The sequence below is a fragment of the Sus scrofa genome, chromosome 14 (genome assembly GCF_000003025.6).
Source record: "Sus scrofa isolate TJ Tabasco breed Duroc chromosome 14, Sscrofa11.1, whole genome shotgun sequence".
Taxonomy (NCBI): Eukaryota; Metazoa; Chordata; class Mammalia; order Artiodactyla; family Suidae; genus Sus; species Sus scrofa.
This window is the reverse complement of record NC_010456.5, coordinates 40717838-40735850: the sequence shown is the minus strand read 5'-3', so window position 1 is coordinate 40735850 and position 18013 is coordinate 40717838. Positions and strand designations below refer to the sequence as shown.

At 39.4% G+C, this 18013-nt stretch overlaps 1 protein-coding gene across 3 annotated transcripts in view; it reads left to right on the top strand.

Moving 5' to 3' along the window:
- SPPL3 (signal peptide peptidase like 3) overlaps positions 1-18013 on the top strand; it is a 170358-nt gene that overhangs the window by 134438 nt on the left and 17907 nt on the right. For all 3 annotated transcript variants that reach the window (XM_021072705.1, XM_001928829.7, XM_021072704.1), the window contains one exon: positions 15091-15179. In XM_021072705.1, coding sequence (XP_020928364.1) covers positions 15091-15179 — 89 coding nt within the window. The remainder of the gene's footprint in view (positions 1-15090; positions 15180-18013) is intronic.

Here is an 18013-nt window from a genome sequence, read left to right as displayed (position 1 = left end):
AGTAATTGATTTCCTAACAACTGAATTAGTTTTAGCCTAATAAAAATTTAGAGCAAATAAAACCTGATCTCCACCTCAGCCACAGTAAAATTTTATTAAAACACTGAGAAAATACTAAAACTACTTTCTTATGTAGTGTCTGTGATAAACCACCTGTTAAATGTAATCATAGTGACCCAAGAAAACATACTGGGACTTACATACCAACTTAAATTTGAAGGTGGCTAATCAGTTGTCATTATTTCTGACACTAATTATCTGGCAGGCTCAGTTGCCAATCATACCCCACCCAGTTCAAGATGAAACCATACCATCTGCATATTAAAGGTTACTTTTCTTACTGTTTTGCTCTAATAAGGCAGGATATATGCAGTTCATCCAAAAATGAGATCTAGTTTAATTCAAAGAGGAATATTCCTAGTTTTTGCTTTCGTTTTTGTCTTTTGCTTTTTCTGGGGCCACTCCCACGGCATATGGAGATTCACAGGCTAGGGGTCCAGTCGGAGCTGTAGCCACTGGCCTACTCCAGAGCCACCGCAACTCGGGATCCGAGCCTCGTTGACAACCTACACCACAGCTCATGGCAACACTGGGTCCTTAACCCACTGAGCAGGGCCAGGGATCGAACCTGCCTTCCACTACTTCTAAGACACCGCCAACCCTGTTGGGCCATAGCAGGAACTCCTGTTTGAGTTTTTAAATAATCATACATGTCTTTTTCAGAAAAAAAAAAAGAAGTTTGGTTGTTTTGTAAGGGAGATGATACAGCCAACCAAGAACCTTAATTTCCTTACTGGAGGGATAATAATATAGCCTCTCTGTATTAGTTTGCTGGTATTAGTTGTGCCATAACAAAGTACCATAAACTGGGTGACGTAAACAGAAGTTTATTTCCTTACAGTTCTAGCGGCTAGAAGTCCAAGGTTGAGGTGTCGTCAGAGTTGGTTTCATTTGGAAATGGCTTGTTAGATGAGCATCTTCACATGTAGATGCTTGCCTGGTCTTCTCTCTGTGTGTGCATGCGTCTGTTTGTCTCTCTCTCTCTCTCTCTCTCCAAATCTCCTCTTATAAGAACGTCAGTCATACTGGATTAGGGCCTATCCTGACAACCCCATTTTAATTAGTTACGTCTTTGAAGGCTCTGTCTCCAAATACAGTTGTATTATCAATTGTTATTCTAGGAATCAAAAGTGATAGTGCCTGTTAAGTTCCTAGCATGGTGTGTGACAGTATAAGCTCAGTAAATGTTAACTATTACCATTATTTTAATCCTCAGCTGCTTAGTCAGAAGATCCTCTCTTCTACGTGGATTTTTTTGTAGTGGGTTCTTAATGTAGTTCCTCTATAAGCATCAGTAATTGGAAATTTGTCTGCCTCCTACAACTTGACACATAACTATTTCCTGTTTAGTCATAGTTGATGAAAGACAAAGGAAAATAGCAAATAATATGCTGTAATTCAGATGGCTTATTCTGTGATGAAAAATGGTTGTGATGGAACAGCCATAGCTCAAATCTTTCTGTTAGTATTTAAATTTTAATTTCAGTAATCCAGACTTGCTGTTTGCAGATAGCCAGTATACAATTTGGATGGAATGTCTAGTAATAACATTATAATGTATTGACCATATTGTATGTTACTCCCTAGTAGTGATATTAAGGGTCTGATGGCAGGGGTGGAGGAATTGAAGGGTAGTCTCCTATGAAGATGGCACAAACTGTTCTAGGTCCAGACAAGCAACTTCATGTCCATAGAGTTAATAAAGATTCCCAAGAAAGTTGGGGTAAGGCCCTAACTCAAAGTAGTCCTTTGGTAGCTCAGGAGGCAAGTCTTCTGCAAAGGCTGTACTTTTAATAGCTTAAGTTTGCTGAGAACCACACAGTGTGGTAGCCATTACTGGACCCCAGTCACAGTAGCCTGGAATCTGCTAAACCTCGGTCCATCAATCTTATTTTATAAAGCTGAAATGCATAAGTCTTTCTGTTGAAGCAAATATGTGGGGTCCTATAACCTCATTTAGCCAAATTTCTGTTTTGTGCAATAGTGACCCATGGTCTGCCTCTAATGATCAGACAGTACTTGATTTTAGCTAAGCTTATTTGAGACAATGAGAAATTGAAAGAAAGCTTTAAATTATGTATTTGCTTGCCACCCCCACCCCCACCTACCCAGTGTACCACATTGGCCTACCTTAAAGCATTTATGTCTCTGCAGCAGTTCTTAACAAAGTAGGTTCTAAGGAGTTCCTGCTTTGGTGCACAGGGATTGATACTTTGTTTGCAGTGCTGGGATGCAGGTACATCCCAGGCCAGCACAGTGGGTTAAAGGGTCCTGTGTTGCTGCAGCTGCGGTGTAGGTCACAACAGCGCCTTAGATCTGATTCCGAGCTGGGGAGCTCCAGATGCTTCAGGCCAGCCAAAAAAGAAAAAACAAAAAAAAAAAACCATGGAAGTTCCCATTGTGGCTCAGGAGGAACAAACCCAACTAGTACCCATGAGGATGCCGGTTCGATCTCTGGCCTTGCTCAGTGGGTTAAGGATCCAGCTTTGCTGTGAGCTGTGGTGTAGGTTGCAGGTGCAACTTGGATTTGGCATTGCTGTGGCCAGCAGCTGTAGCTCCAATTCTACCCCTAGCCTGGGAACTTCTGTAAGCCACAGTTGTGGCCCTAAAAAACAAACAAACCAACCTAGGTTCTAAGAAAATGGAAAACTGAAACTACTTTTATTTTTTTTTTTTTTGGTTTTTTTTGTTGTTTTTTTGTTTTTGTTTTTTGGTTTTTTTTTTGTTTTTTTTTGTCTTTTTGCTATTTCTTGGGCCGCTCCCGCAGCATATGGAGGTTCCCAGGCTAGGGGTGGAATCGGAGCTGTAGCCACCAGCCTACACCAGAGCCACAGCAACGTGGGATCCGAGCCGCGTCTGTAACCTACACCACAGCTCATGGCAATGCCGGATCGTTAACCCACTGAGCAAGGTCAGGGATCGAACCCGCAACCTCATGGTTCCTAGTCGGATTCGTTAACCACTGCGCCACGACGGGAACTCCTGAAACTACTTCTAAATTAATGCCAAACTACTGGTACTTGAAAAGAGGGGGTAGCCTTTCCTTGAAACAGCCAGAATAGTTTTGTTTCGGTTTTTGTTTTTGTTTTTCTTTTTACAGCTGCACCTGTGGCATATGGAAGTTCCTGGGCTAGGGGTTGAAATGGAGCTGCAGCTACAGGCCTACATCATAGCCACTGCAACACTGGACCCAAGCCTCATCTGTAACCTGTGCTGCAGCTTGTGGCAGTGCTGGATCCTTAACCCACTGAGTGAGGCCAGGGATCAAACCTGCATCCTCAACAGAGACAAAGTTGGGTTCTTTGAGTCACAACAGGAACTCCCAGAATAGAGTTTAAAATAGTCCTCAGATAATAACAAATTGAAATGGAGTTAAATAGCTCTAAAGCCTATCCTACAGTACTCTCAGTACTTAATCTTATTTACTTGGTCTTAGGAGAGAGCCTCTGTAACAGCTATGCTTAGTGTTAAACCAGAGATGACCGGCAACTTTTCATCCAGAATATCGGTGTAATGGCAACAGAAAGCATATGTGAAGCTAACAATCTCTAATAGCCAGCCTCCAGGGTAGAGATATGTATGCATAACCATTTCTGTAAATTTACCATGCTGTCTCCAGATTCTGAAAAGCAGGATGGGCATAACAAGTGCTATTGTTGTGTTGTTCATTCATACGTAGGTGAATTTGAAAAATGGTTTAAATTATTACAGGTCTTTTCTAAAGCATGCCCACAGGGAAGAAGCAGTCTTCATATTCCAGTGACTCCAGATAGATTCCCATGAATTGCATCACCAGAGAGTTGAGCTCTCCGCAAATGATAGCTTTCCATGAGAAGCATGAATTAAAGCTTAAAAGACCTTAGAAATAAAACACTTACAAAAAACTAGAACAAGTGTTGTAGCTGGAAAAATATATTTAAAATATTGTATCTAGATTGTTGTGAAACAGATCAGAATTGACAGGAAAAGTCTATCTCAGGAGTCAGTCACTATCATAATTCCTCCAGGATTGACAGAGGTGGGAGCAACTATGTACTTTTTAATGTTAAGATATCTTCCTCTCATGGCAAGAGAAATGTAAAGCCCCAAATAATAGCTATAAGAAGATGAATGTTCTAAAATCCAGGGCTTTTAAAAAAACTCTTAGGAAAGCCAACACATCAGAGTCCTGACCATATTCAGAAGAGGAGTTTTTTTTTGTTTTTGTTTTTGTCTTTTTGCCATTTCTCAGGCTGCTCCCGCAGCATATGGAGGTCCCCAGGCTATGGGTCTAATGGGAGCTGTAGCTGCCAGGCTACACCAGAGCCACAGCAACGCGGGATCCGAGCCACATCTGCGACCTACACCACAGCTCATGGCCACGCTGGATCCTTAACCCATTGAACAAGGCCAGGGATCGAACCCACAACCTCATGGTTCCTAGTCAGATTTGTTAACCACTGAACCATGACAGGAACTCCCAGAAGAGGAGTTTTAACCATGCTTTAGAGCTTAACCATGTTTCAGACATCTAAAAATATCCATCCTTTGGTCTTACTGAGGAATTTGTCAGCTGCCCTTCTAATGGAACAGTTTGTTAGACAACTAATGAGCCAAATTTATAGTGGACCAGAGTGAAGTGTGCCTGTCCAGTCTGTACTCTAGGCTTTCCTAGCCAGATCACCAGTTGTAACTGAAGACATAGCCAGTTGAGGCTTTCTCAGCACCAGTAACAGATAAGGGAGTTTTAGGCAGTGGATGACAGTACATGAGAGCAAATGGCAGGTAACCAAGCTATTATAGTAAAGGGTCCAGTCTCTTGAATCCAGCAAGAGATGCTGATCCATAGGGTAGGAAACTATGGAGTGAAGAGCATTATTAAGCAGACCTGAGCCTAGTTGTTTTGAGTTCCTTTCAGGAAGAATTCTGACCTATTCGGGATAGCATTCTCTACTATCCTGAAAGAGAGGGATAAAGTATACTAGTACCTACAGGGACTTTTAAACTGCATGAGTAAGGAGTTCCCGTTGTGGATCAGTGGTTAATGAATCTGAGTAGGAACCACGAGGTTGCGGGTTCGATCCCTGACCTTGCTCAGTGGGTTAAGGATCCAGCGTTGCCATGAGCTGTGGTGTGGGTTGCAGATGCGGCTTGGATCCCGAGTTGCTGTGGTCCTGGTATTGGCCAGTGGCTACAGCTCCGATTCAGCCCCTAGCCTGGGAACCTCTATATGCTGCAGGAGCGGCCCTAGAAAAGGCAAAAAGACAAAATAAATAAAAAAAATAAAATCTCAATTTGGAATCTGATTTTTTTTTTTTTTTTTTTTTTTTTTCGGCTGTGCACACAGCATGTGGAAATTTCCAGGACAGGGATCATACCCACACTGCAGCAGTGACCCAAGTCACTGCAGTGATAGTGCTGGATCCTTAACCTGCTATGTCACAGGAGAACTTAGGGACCTGAATTTTTTTGTTGTTGGGTTTTTTTTTTTTTTTTTTTGGTCTTTTTAGGGCCCCACCTGTGGCATGTGGAAGTTCCCAGGCTAGGGGTTGAATCAGAGCTATAGCTGGTGGCCTACATCATGGAATCCAAGCCACTTCTGCGACCTATACCATAGCTCATGATAACCGGATCCTTAACCCACTGAGTGAGGCCAGGGAACCTGCATCCTCATGGATACTAGTCATATTCGTTTCTGCTGCACCATATTGGGAACTCCCTGGGACCTGAATTTTTGAAAGAACTGCCTAGAAGCTCTTGTACTTCTAGCCAAGCTGAAGTAACAGGAACTGGATTTGCCATCCCACCTAAAACATGATTTTTTTAAAAAATTTTTATTTTTAGGGCCACGTTTGCAGCACATGAAAGTTTCCAGGCTAGGGGTCAAATTGAAGGTACAACTGCCAGCCTTTACCTAGCCACAGCAATGCACAGTACTAGCTGTGTCTGCAACATCACAGCTTATGGCAATGCAGGATCCTTAACCCACTGAGCGAGGCCAGGGATCAAACTCGCATCCTTTTGGATCCTAGTTGGGTTCATTAACTGCTGAGCCACGAAGCGAACTCCAGGCATTGATTTTTTTTTTAAAGACTCTGTTCATCAGACAACAAAGGACAGTGATCCTGACAGATGACAATTTTCCCAGCTCTCTTAAGACAGTTTCTACCTGTCTAATTCCCCCTCTCCGAAAAAAGTCAAATTCGTAGTAACAGAGTAAAATTGTGGTCACTAGAGAGGCTGGAGTGTGGAAGAAAAGAGAAGAGATTGGCAAAGGATACAAACTTGCATTTGTAAGTTTAATAAGTTCTGGAGCCCTAGTGTAATCATGGCAACCATAGTTAATAATAATGTGTTGTATACTTGAAATTTGCTAAGAGTAGATCTCAAGTGTTCTAGCAACACACACAAAAAAAGGGTAACTGTGGGAGATAGCGAGTATGTTTATTAGTTGGACTGGGTAAAGAGAGAAAACCTCAAAGATTTGAAAATGGACCCCTTGAGTATTCATCAGAGTATTGGTCAATGCATGCATTTAAGGAAGTTACCTAAGGCTGAGGAAGGAATAACATGAAAGGATGAAAGGGAAGAGTACCTATTCCTCCCAGCCAGGTTGGAAAATGTGTGATTTACCTGGCATTGGGTAGAGTACTCAGAAAGATCTTGCCTCAGTGGTAGAGAATAATTACCCTAGACTTAGCACTGCTTCTGACTTGCCTAATAAATCATAAAATCAAGACCTGAACAAATTAAACTCTTTCCAAGTAACTAACAGTATCCCAGAACAAAGATCAAGAAGATTTAGTAGAATGTAAAAATATCAAGTAGTCAATAGGAATATAAAAATATTGAAACAAGGTAAAATTCACAGTGTCTGGCATCAAAGCAAAGATAACCAGGTAACAAGGAAGATGGGAGAAGATACTTCATGAAAATGGAAATGACCAGAAATCAGGGGTATCAATTCTTATATCAGACAAAATTGACTTTAAAACAAAGGCCATAAAGGAAAATAAAGAACACTATATAATGATAAAAGGAGTAATAAAGCAGAGGATGTTACACTTATTAACATATATGCACCTAATATAGGAGCACCTAAATATATAAAACAAATACTAATAGATGTAAAGGGAGAAGTGGTTGGAAATACAATAGTAGGAGACTTTAACACTCTTCTAACATCAATGGACATATGTTCCTGACAGGAACTCAGTAAGGCAACAGAGATCCTAAATGATACAGAAGAACAGTTAGATTTAATTGATATTTTCAGGATATTACAGCCAAAAACTCCAGAATATACAGTCTTTTCAAGTGCACAGGGAACATTCTCTAGGATAGACCATATATTAGAACACAAAACAAGCCACAAGAAATTGAAGACAATAGACATTAAGTGTTTTTTCCTGATCAGAAGAGCATGAGACTAGAAATCAACTACAGAAAGAGACATAAGGGAAAAAACAAAAAATGATTGCATAGAGAGTAAACAACATGTTACTAAAAAAAACAATGGGTTGGTAATGAAATCAAAGAGGAAATTTTAAAATACCTTAAGACAAATGACAGTGAAAAAAACAGAACCATACAAAATCTGTGGAATACAGCAGAAGCAATCTGAAGAGAGAAGTTCATAGGGATATAGGCCTTCCTCAAATAAACAAGAAAAATCTCAGATAAACAATAAACAACATGCTACCTAAAAGAACTGGAAAAAGGAGAACAAACAAAATTTGACAGAAGAAAGGAAATAATAAAGATTAGAGAGGAAATAAAAATAGAGATTTAAAGAACAATAGAAAAACTAAAGCTAAGAGTTGGTTTTTTGAAAGAGTAAGCTAAATGAATAAACCTGTTGAGGCTCACCAGGAAGGAAAGAGAGAGGACCCAAATAAAATAAAATATGAAAGAGGAGAAATAACAACTGATACTGCAGAAATACAAAAACCATAAATGAATACTGTGAACAAGTATATGCTAACAAATCGGACAACTGAGAAGAAATGGACAAGTTTCTAGAACCATACAGTCCACCAAAACTGAATCAAGAAGAAGTAGATAATTTGAACAAACTGATCACTAGAAGTGAAATACAATTTGTAATTGAAAAAACTCTCTCCAAACAAAAGTCCAGCACCTGATGGCTTCACTGGGAAATTCTACCAGGCATACAAAGAATTTATACCGATCCTTTTCAAACTCTTCCAAAAGCTTGAATAGGATGGAACACTCCCAAAGTCAATCTGTGAAGCCACCATCACCCTGATACCAAAACCAAAGACACTACCAAAAAGAACAACAGGACAATATCTTTCATGAATATAGATGCAGAAATTATAAACAAAATATTAACAAACTGAATCCAACACATAAAAAAGATCATACACAATAAATCAAGTTGGATTCACACCAGTTCACAAGGATGGGTCAGCCTATGCAAATCAATGTGATACACACCATCAACAAAAGACAGAAAACGCATCATCATCTCAATACCGAAAAAGCATTTGATAAAATTCATCCTTTCATGATGAAAACTCTTACCCAACATAATATAAGGGCTGTATCTCGACATAATACAAAAGCATATCTCGACATAATATAAAAGCTAGTTGTGACAAACCCACAGCCAACAAAATGGTGAACAGTTGAAAGCTGCCTCTCTGAAGTCTGAAACAAGAGAAGGATGCTCACTCGCACTTCTATTCAACATAGAATTGGAAGTTCTAGCCACAGCAGTCAGATAAGAAAAGGTGATAAAAGGTATCCAGATTGGAAGGGAAGAGCTTAAATTGTCATATATGCAGATGGCATGTTAGTATGTATAGAAAACCCTAAAGACTGCACACAAAAATAAGTAGCGCTAATAAAATCAGCAAGATAGCAGGATATAAGATTAACATACAGAAATAAGTTGCATTTCTTTACACTAACAATGAAATATCAGAAAGTAGGGGGGAAAATCTCTTAAAATCGTGTCCAAAGAAAATAATAATAAATTCTTAAGGGATAAACCTGACTAAGGAGATGAATAATAAAACATTGATAAAGGAAATTGAAGATGCTTCAAAGAAATGGGAAGATACCCCATGCTTTTGGGTTGGAAGAATTATTATTGTTGAAATGGCCATACTATCCAGTCTACAGATTTAATGTGATCCCTATCAAAATACCCATGATATTTTTCACAGAATTTAGAACATATAATCCTAAAATTTATATGGAATCACAAAAGACCCAGAATTGCAAAGTAATTCTGGGGAAAAAGAACACAGCTGGACGCACAACCCTCCCAGACTTCAGACAGTGGTCCCTGGCCTCACTCTGGCTTAAGGATCTGGTGTTGCCATGAGCTGTGGTGTAGGCCACAGAGGGCACTCAGATCTGGTGTTGGTGTGGCTGTGGTGTAGACTGACAGCTGTGGCTGTAGGTGCAGCCCTAAAAAGAAAGGAAGAAGTACTATTGAGCTCTCTTTGAATATCAAAGAGCAACTTCCAGTGGCCTAATGTGTGGTAATTGGAGTCCTTGAACAGAAGGAAAAGAAAGGGACCGAAAATAGTTGAAGAATTAATTTTTCCGAACTTGAAGAAAATTATAATGCACAGATCCAAGAAGCATAATAAATCTATAGTACAAGAACTGTGAAGAAAACTATACCAAGGCACATCTTCATCAAATTACTCAAGACCAGTGATAAAGAAAAAAATGCAAAAAGCAGCCAGGGGTGAAGAAGTGGAGGGCATAGGAGAGAGGGAGCAGGGAATCAGATTTCTCACTGAAAACAATGTAAGTGAGAAAACAGTGGAAGAACTGCTGTGCAGAAAGAAAAAATTGTCAACAATTCTGTAGCAGAAAATAGCTTTCAAAAATAAAGACAAAATGAAGATGTTTTCAGACATACAAATCCAGAAAGAATTCTTCACCAACCAACCTGCAGTACAAGAAATATTGCAAAGAAGTACTGCAAGAAGATTAAAAGTGGTACAGTTGGAAATCTGGGCCTGCACAAAGGAATAAAGATCACCAAAAGTGATAACTACAATGATAAATGTAAGAGGGTTTATGGAGTTCTCTTGTAGAATAGTGGGTTAAGGATCTGGCATTGTCACTGCAGTGGCTTGGATTGCTTCTGTGGCATGGTTCAGTCCCTGGCCTGGGAACTTCCACTTGCTGCAGGTGCAGCTAAATTTTAAGAGGTTTTTATTATTATTATTCAAAACTCAAAAGGCAAAGATACTGACTGTATAAACAAAAGTAATATAAAATGTGAAAATAAAATGCATGGTAATAATGCAAAGATTGAGAAGGGGAATAAATTTAAATTATTGTCAGGTTTTTATACTGTACATGAAGTACCGCCATAGAACTGGAAGGTAGACTGTGTTGGTTAAAGATGTATACTATAAACTTTACAGCAACCACTATAAAGAACAAAGTTATAGTTTATAAGTCAACAAAGGAAATAAAACAGAATCAAAGAATATTGTATTAATTCAAAAGAAGGCAGGGAGAGGAGCAGCAACAAAAATTATAGGACAGACATGAAAGCTTAAAACCTAATCATAACAGTAATCATATTAAATGAAATTGGCCTAAAAACTCCAATTAGAAAATGACAATTGTCAGATTGAATTAAAAAGCAAGATCCAATTACGTGCTTCTTACAAAAAGCACGCTATAGATGGAAAGGCAGAAAAAGGATTTAAAGTAAGAGATTGGGAAAACATATACCCTGTATTCATCAAAAGAAAACTAGCTCATCAGAAGAAAGTGGCTATACTAATATCAGACAAAGTAGCTTTCAGAGCAAGGAGTATTATTACCACAGACCAAAATACTTTATAATGATGTAAGGGGTTGGTTAAGCAACAAGTCATCATAAGCCTAAATATGCATCTAATAGAAGATTTTCAAAATAGGTGAAGCAAAAACTGATATAACTTCAAGGAAAAATAAAAAATCAACAAATGAGGGAGTTCCCGTCGTGGCGCAGTGGTTAACGAATCCAACTAGGAACCATGAGGTTGCGGGTTTGGTCCCTGCCCTTGCTCAGTGGGTTGACGATCCGGCATTGCTGTGAGCAGTGGTGTAGGTTGCAGACGCGGCTCGGATCCCGCGTTGCTGTGGCTCTGGTGTAGGCTGGTGGCTACAGCTCCAATTGGACCCCTAGCCTGGGAACCTCCATATGCCGCGGGAGCAGCCCAAGAAATAGCAAAAAAATAAAAAAATAAAAATCAACAAATGAGAGTTCCCCTTGTAGCTCAGTTGTTAATGAACCTGACTAGGAACCATGAGGTTGCAGGTTCGATCCCTGGCCTTGCTCAGTGGGTTAAGGATCCGGCGTTGCCATGAGCTGTGTTGTAGGTCGAAAATGCAGCTCGGATCCCGAGTTGCTGTGGCTGTGGTGTAGGCCGGCAGCTACAGCTCCGATTCAGCCCCTAGCCTGGGAACCTCCATATGCCGTGGGAGCGGCTCTAGAAAAGGCAAAAAGACAAAACAAAAAAAACAAATGTAGTTGAAGACTCTAGTACCTTCCTCTCAGTAATTGGTGGAACAAAGTAGTTAGAAAATTAGTAAAGATACAGGTTTAAACAGTATTTTCAACCAGCTTGACCTGATTGACATTTATAGAACACTCCATTCAACAACAGAATATGCGTTTTTCTCAAGTGCCTGCGGAATATTTACCAAGGAAGCTATTTTGGATCTAAAACTAGTCTCAGTAAATGGATTCAAGGCATACAAAATATGATCTCTGATCTCTGTTAGTCGGCTGGGGCTGCCGTAACAAAATACCACAGACTGTGTGGCTTAAACTATAGAAATCTGTTTTCTCACAGTCCTGGAGGCTGGAAATCCAAGGTCGGGGTGCCAGCATTGTCGGTTTCTGGTCAGCACCCTCTGCTTGGCTTACAGATGGCCATCTTCTTGCTGTGTGATCACATGGTCTTTCCTCAGTGTGTACAGTCCCAGGAGAGAGCAAGCAAACTCTCTGCTATCTCTTCTTAGAAGGGTACTAATCCCATATGAGGGCCTCACCCTCAGCAGAATTACCTACCAAAGGCCCCATCTTCAAATACTGTCCATCACATTATGGGTTAGGGCTTCAACACATGAACTTTGTGGGGAACACAGACATTTAATTCCAAGCAAATCACAACTGAATTGAGCAGAAAGGTCTTGGAAAATCCCCAAATATTTGGAAATAAAAATAATACACTTCCATGGATCAAACAAGAAATTAAAGAGATAATTGGAAAGTATATTGAATTAAAGAAAAGTGAAAACACATCAGATTTATGGACTGCTGCAAAAGCAGTACTTCGGGAATGGTAGCTCCAAATGCCTGGATTGGAATAGATGAGAAAGATCAATGATTTAACCTGTTTGTTACCTTTCTTAATAAACTGGAAAAAAAGAGCAAACAAAAGGTAAAAAAGAGCACAAAATAAATCAATATTCTCTATTGTTGGAGAAAAATCAGTGAAACTAAAAGTTGATTATTATTTTAATTTTATTTAATTTTGCTTTTTAGGGCCACACCTGTGGCATATGGAAGTTCCCAGACTAGAGGTTGGATTGGAGCTACAGCTGCCGGCCCACATAGCAGCCACAGCAACACAGGATCTGCTCCTCATTTACAACCTACATCACAGCTCACAGCAACACCAGATCCTTAACCCACTGAGTGAGGCCAGGAATCGAATGCTTATCCTCATGGATACTAGTCTGGTTTGTAACCTGCTGAGCCACAACAGGAACTCCCTAAAAACTGATTTTTAAAAATGAGAGAGATGATATGACTAGAGCCTCCAGATATTAAAAGGATAATAAGGGACTGCTGTTAACAACTTTATGCCAATAAACTTAGAAATTTAGGAAAGAAAGCAGACAGGTTTTTTTGAAAGACAGTCTACAAAAGCTAACTCAAAAAGAAATAGATAACCTGAATAGCCCTGTATTTATTACAGAAATGGAAAATTGCTAGACTGTGTTTCAAAGTGACTATACCAGTTTACATTCCCACCAGCAAATTGCTAACATTTGGGGTTTGGTTTTGTTTTTTATGGCCACACCCAGGGCATATGGAATTTCCTGGGCCAGGGATTGAATCCAACATATGCTGCAGTTCCAGCAACACTGGATCCCATAACCCACTGTACCAGGCCAGGGATAGAACCAATGACCCAAGCCTCTGCAATTGGATTCCTTTTTTTTTTTTTTTTAATCTTTTCTAGAGCTGCACCCAAGGTATATGGAGGTTCCCAGGTTAGGGGTCTAATCAGAGCTGTAGCCGCCAGACCTACATCACAGCTCATGGCAACGCTGGATCCTTAACCCACTGAGCAAGGCCGGGGATTGAACCCTAAACCTCATGGTTCCTGGTCAGATTCATTAACCACTGAGCCATGACGGGAACTCCTACAGTTGGATTGTTAACCCACTGTGCCACAGTGAGAATTCTGCCGACATTTGGTTATTACCTGGCCTTTTGGTTACAGCCATCCTAGTAGGTATGAAATGGTACTTCATTGTGGTTTTGATTTGTATTTTCCTGATGACTAATGATGTTAAGAACTTTGCGTGTGCTCATTGGACATTTGCTTATCTTCGGAGAAATATTTATTCAGTGCCTTTGCCTATTTTTTAATTGGCTTGTGTTTATATTATTGAAGTGTAGGAGTTCTTCACCTATTCTAAACACAGGAGCCTTGGCAGATACATGATAGCATCTATTTTCTCCCATCCTGTGGGTTTGTCTTTTCACTTCTTTGAAAGTGTCCTTTGTAGCATCCAAGGTTTTAATTTTGATGAAGTCCAGTTTAGCAGTTTTTTGTTTGTGTTCACTGCTAAATCCAAGGTCATGAAGATTTACCCTATGTTTTTGCCTAAAGTTTTATAGTGTTAACTCGAGTTATTTAAATTTAAATTAATTAAAGTTAAATGTAGAATTCAGTTCCTCAGTTCCTCTCATATTTCTTTTGCCCTGTGGAATTCCCAGACCAGGGATCAGATCCACACCAAAGTTGCAACCTACACCGCAGTTAGGGCAATACAGAATCCTCAGCCTGCTGTGTGGGGCCAAGGATCGAACCTGTGTCCTCGTGCTGCAGAGACACTACCAATCTGTTCTCACATTTCAAGTGCTCATGTGGCAGATGTCTATCAGATAGGTCACTGTAAATAAGACACCGTCACAGGAAGTTCTTTCGGACACAAAAACATTTAAAAAGAGGACAGTAGTTGAATATGAGGTAAGGATTTGAATAGTTCACCAAAAAAAGAGAAAGATCATGTACGTAAAATTGATAAGTAGTTAAGGAATTCTCAATTAGAATAGAGATCTCAGCATTTTTAGTCCCCCAGATTGACAGTGCCTACTTTTTTCATGTCTTGACTCAGAAATCACACCAGTAAGGCCTTCCCTGCCCACCCTGTTTAAAATTTCAAACCTATCCTCTCCATATCCTGCCCTTTTTCCTTAGCCCTTACCATTGACATACCATATATATTTAACTTATTTTTCCTGTTTATTGTCAGTCACCTCCTTCTTTGAACATAAAATTCTTCATTGTCTCTCCAGTACCTAATCTCAGATAGAACAGAGACTCTCATGTTGAATGAAAGCTGGCAGGATGTAGAGAAACAAGTGCTCTCTGCTATCAGTAAATTGGTACTACCTTTTTGGAAGCAGTTGTGTGGTATGTAAAAGTCTCATAATTGTACTTGCCTTTTGACCCAGTATTTTTCTTCTAAGTATTTATCATAAGGAAGTAATTAAAGATGTGCACAGAGATAATGGCTGGAATATTCAGCCACAATGGAATGCTCTTATCTGTAGTCAGGAAAACTCTTAAACTGACATTGGAAGGAATGTAGCTTGTTTTTCTAGATGTGGCATCAAGAACGTTTCTGCAGAGCTGTTCAAAAGATATCCTCCTTTCTTTCCTAATGTTTTTCCATTTAAAAATATTTCTCATTACTTCTTCTCTGGTCTGCTGCTTTCATAAGCAAAACTAAGTCTTACCTGTACAATTTTTCCCACAGGTCCCTTAATATGGACTTTGAAAATCAAGATAAGGAGAAAGACAATAACAGTTCTTCTGGGTCTTTCAATGGCAACAGCACCAATAATAGTAAGGCATTTTATGACAGTTTACTTTCATACATGTGGTTGTCTTAATTTGATTCTTTCTATAAGCCCAATTGATAATTTATTGGGCTCAACAATTATGTTTGGTATACTGATAAAATCTAATCTGATGATATAATTTGTTGAAGTCTTATGTTTTGAATCTGAACTACTGATTTCTTGTGTACTGCTTTTAAGTCATCCTAAAAGCTTGCTGCCAAGATTCTTTATTTTCTTAAAGACAAGCAGGGTAGATGGGTATCTGCCAACCTATGGCTTCATTTAAATCCTTTGGTGATGGAGTTCCCGTCGTGGCTCGGTGGTTAATGAATCCAACTAGGAACCATGAGGTTGCGGGTTCGATCCCTGGCCTTGCTCAGTAGGTTAGGGATCCAGCGTTGCCATGAGCTGTGGTGTAGGTTACAGATGTGGCTTGGATCCCGCTTTGCTGTGGCTCTGGCATAGGCCAGTGGTTACAGCTCTGATTCAACCCCTAGCCTGGAAACCTCCATAGGCCACAGGAGCAACCCAAGAAATGGCAAAAGGACAAAATAAATAAATAAATCCTTTAACGAGGTTGATAATTTTTTAGGTGTTGATTTTAAATTAATTTAGTGACTCTTAAAGATTTTAAGAGTCACTTTAAGTACTTGTAAAACTAAGTATTGTATCTCTTCTGATATTTAAGATTTTATAAGACTTTGCTTTTAAAGAAAAAAAGTGGAAGTATGCTGTATGGCAAGTGTTCAGCACATTTTTCATAATAGCCAAAAAGTAGAAGCAACTCATAGGTTGATAAACTAGTTAATAAATAAACAAAATATGGTATGTCCATACAGTGGAATACTATTCAGCATTAAAAGGAATGAATTACTGAAACATGCTACAACATGGATGAACCTCAAAACATATGTTAAGTAAAAAATGCCAGATAGGAAAACTACATTATTGTATGGGTCCATTTATATGGAATTTCCAAAAAGGCAAATATATAGAGACAGAAAATAAATTAGCGGTTGCCTGGGGCAAGGGAGGGGAAGGAGAATTAACAGTAAACTGGCATGAAGGATCTTAAGATGATGAAGATATCCTAAAACTAGATCATGGTGATGCTTTCACACTTGATAAATCCCCCCCCCCCAAAAAAAATTGAATTACACACTCAAGATGGGTAAATTTTATGGTATGTAAATTATACCTTAATAGAATTAGAGGAAAAATTGGTGATGCTTGCTATAGAAAGAGAACTGAATTAGAAATGAGGAGACTTGATAATATTAAGAGATTGATATTAGGTTCCTGCCATACAGTTCTCATTTATTAGGTACTTTGAAAGATGCAGAACAGAAGAGCTGGTACCCAAGCTGTCACATAGGCAGTGTGGCCAAAATACTTTCTAGTGGAGTTTTTGTTGTGGCTTAGCAGGTTAAGAACCCGACACAGTGTCCATGAGGATGCAGGTTTGACCCCTGGCCTTGCTCATTGGGATCCAGTGTTGCAGCAAGCTGTGGCATAAGTAGCAGATGCAACTCAGATCCCACATTGCTGTGGTGTAGGCCAGCAGCTGCAGTTCTGATTCAGTCCCCAGCGCTGGAACTTCAATATGCCGCAGGTGTGGCCTGTAAAAAGAAAAAAAGATTGCTCTCCAATATTTACATTTACCTGTCCCCAAGAAGGTTATTTAGGGATTTTGGTGAAATGAATATTAAATATTTCTACAAAACAAAAATGCTTCTTACTGGCTAGTTGAAGAGTTGAATAGTACACTTAGGAATAGAGCAATTCGATTTAAGAAGAGTAATTTATTTGTCAAGACAAACAGATGATCTGGAGAAGAGTCTGACATGAACTGCAGTCAAACCCATTCAGCTTGGCCCATGGATCATTTGGTGGGGGGGGCAGGGGGGAGAGGGGATATCCCAGTGTCTTATGGGGATTTATAAGGCAAAACTGTATGAAATCTCTAAATTTATCTTAGTTTTTGTTTTGTTTTGTTTTGTTTTTGAGTGCTCTACATTAGTTCAAAGAACCACTTAGGGAAACCAGATTTCTGGTGCCTTTGACAACAGAAAATAATGGTTTCGCAAATAATTATTAGTTATATGAGAAACAAATCTAAAAAAATCTAGAAATGTGGGAGTTCCGTTGTGGCTCAGCAGAAACAAATCTGATTAGCACCCATGAGGATGCAGGTTTGGTCCCTGGCCTCACTCAGTGGGTTAAGGATCCAGCATTGCTGTGAACTGTGGTGTAGGTCGCAAACATGGTTCGGATCCTGCGTTGCTGTGGCTGTGGTGTAGGCTGGCAGCTACAGCTCTGATTAGACCCCTAGCCTGGGCACCTCCATATGTGCCTCAGGTGCGGCCCTGAAAAGATTTTTTAAAAAAATCTATAAATCTTGAAATACATAACCACATCCTGCTCTGTTCTGTAAAACAAAGCATCATATAGTCTACAGATTAATTATACTAATTTAAAATATGAGCAGAGAAACCAAATGACTGGCTAGAACAAAGACTAAGTCGGGTATATGAGAAGTATTTGTTTGTAATAAATTTAAATTTTAGAAGTTCATTCTGCAATTAAAACACAACACTGAATACAAAGAACCTTTCTAGAATATTAAATAGAATGTGCAGATTTTTATTTTTTGAAATCATAGATTTTGAACCAGTAGGTATTTGACGCTATTTACACTAGCTTTATGGAAGGATGCCCAAGAGAGTTGATCAAAGAGCAGTGTCACAGGGCAGGTGAAGCTCCTTTCTTTAGTTGCTGACAGTATGCTAACAAAAATAATGTACACCATGTTAATACTGCAATTCTTAAAGTTCTGGA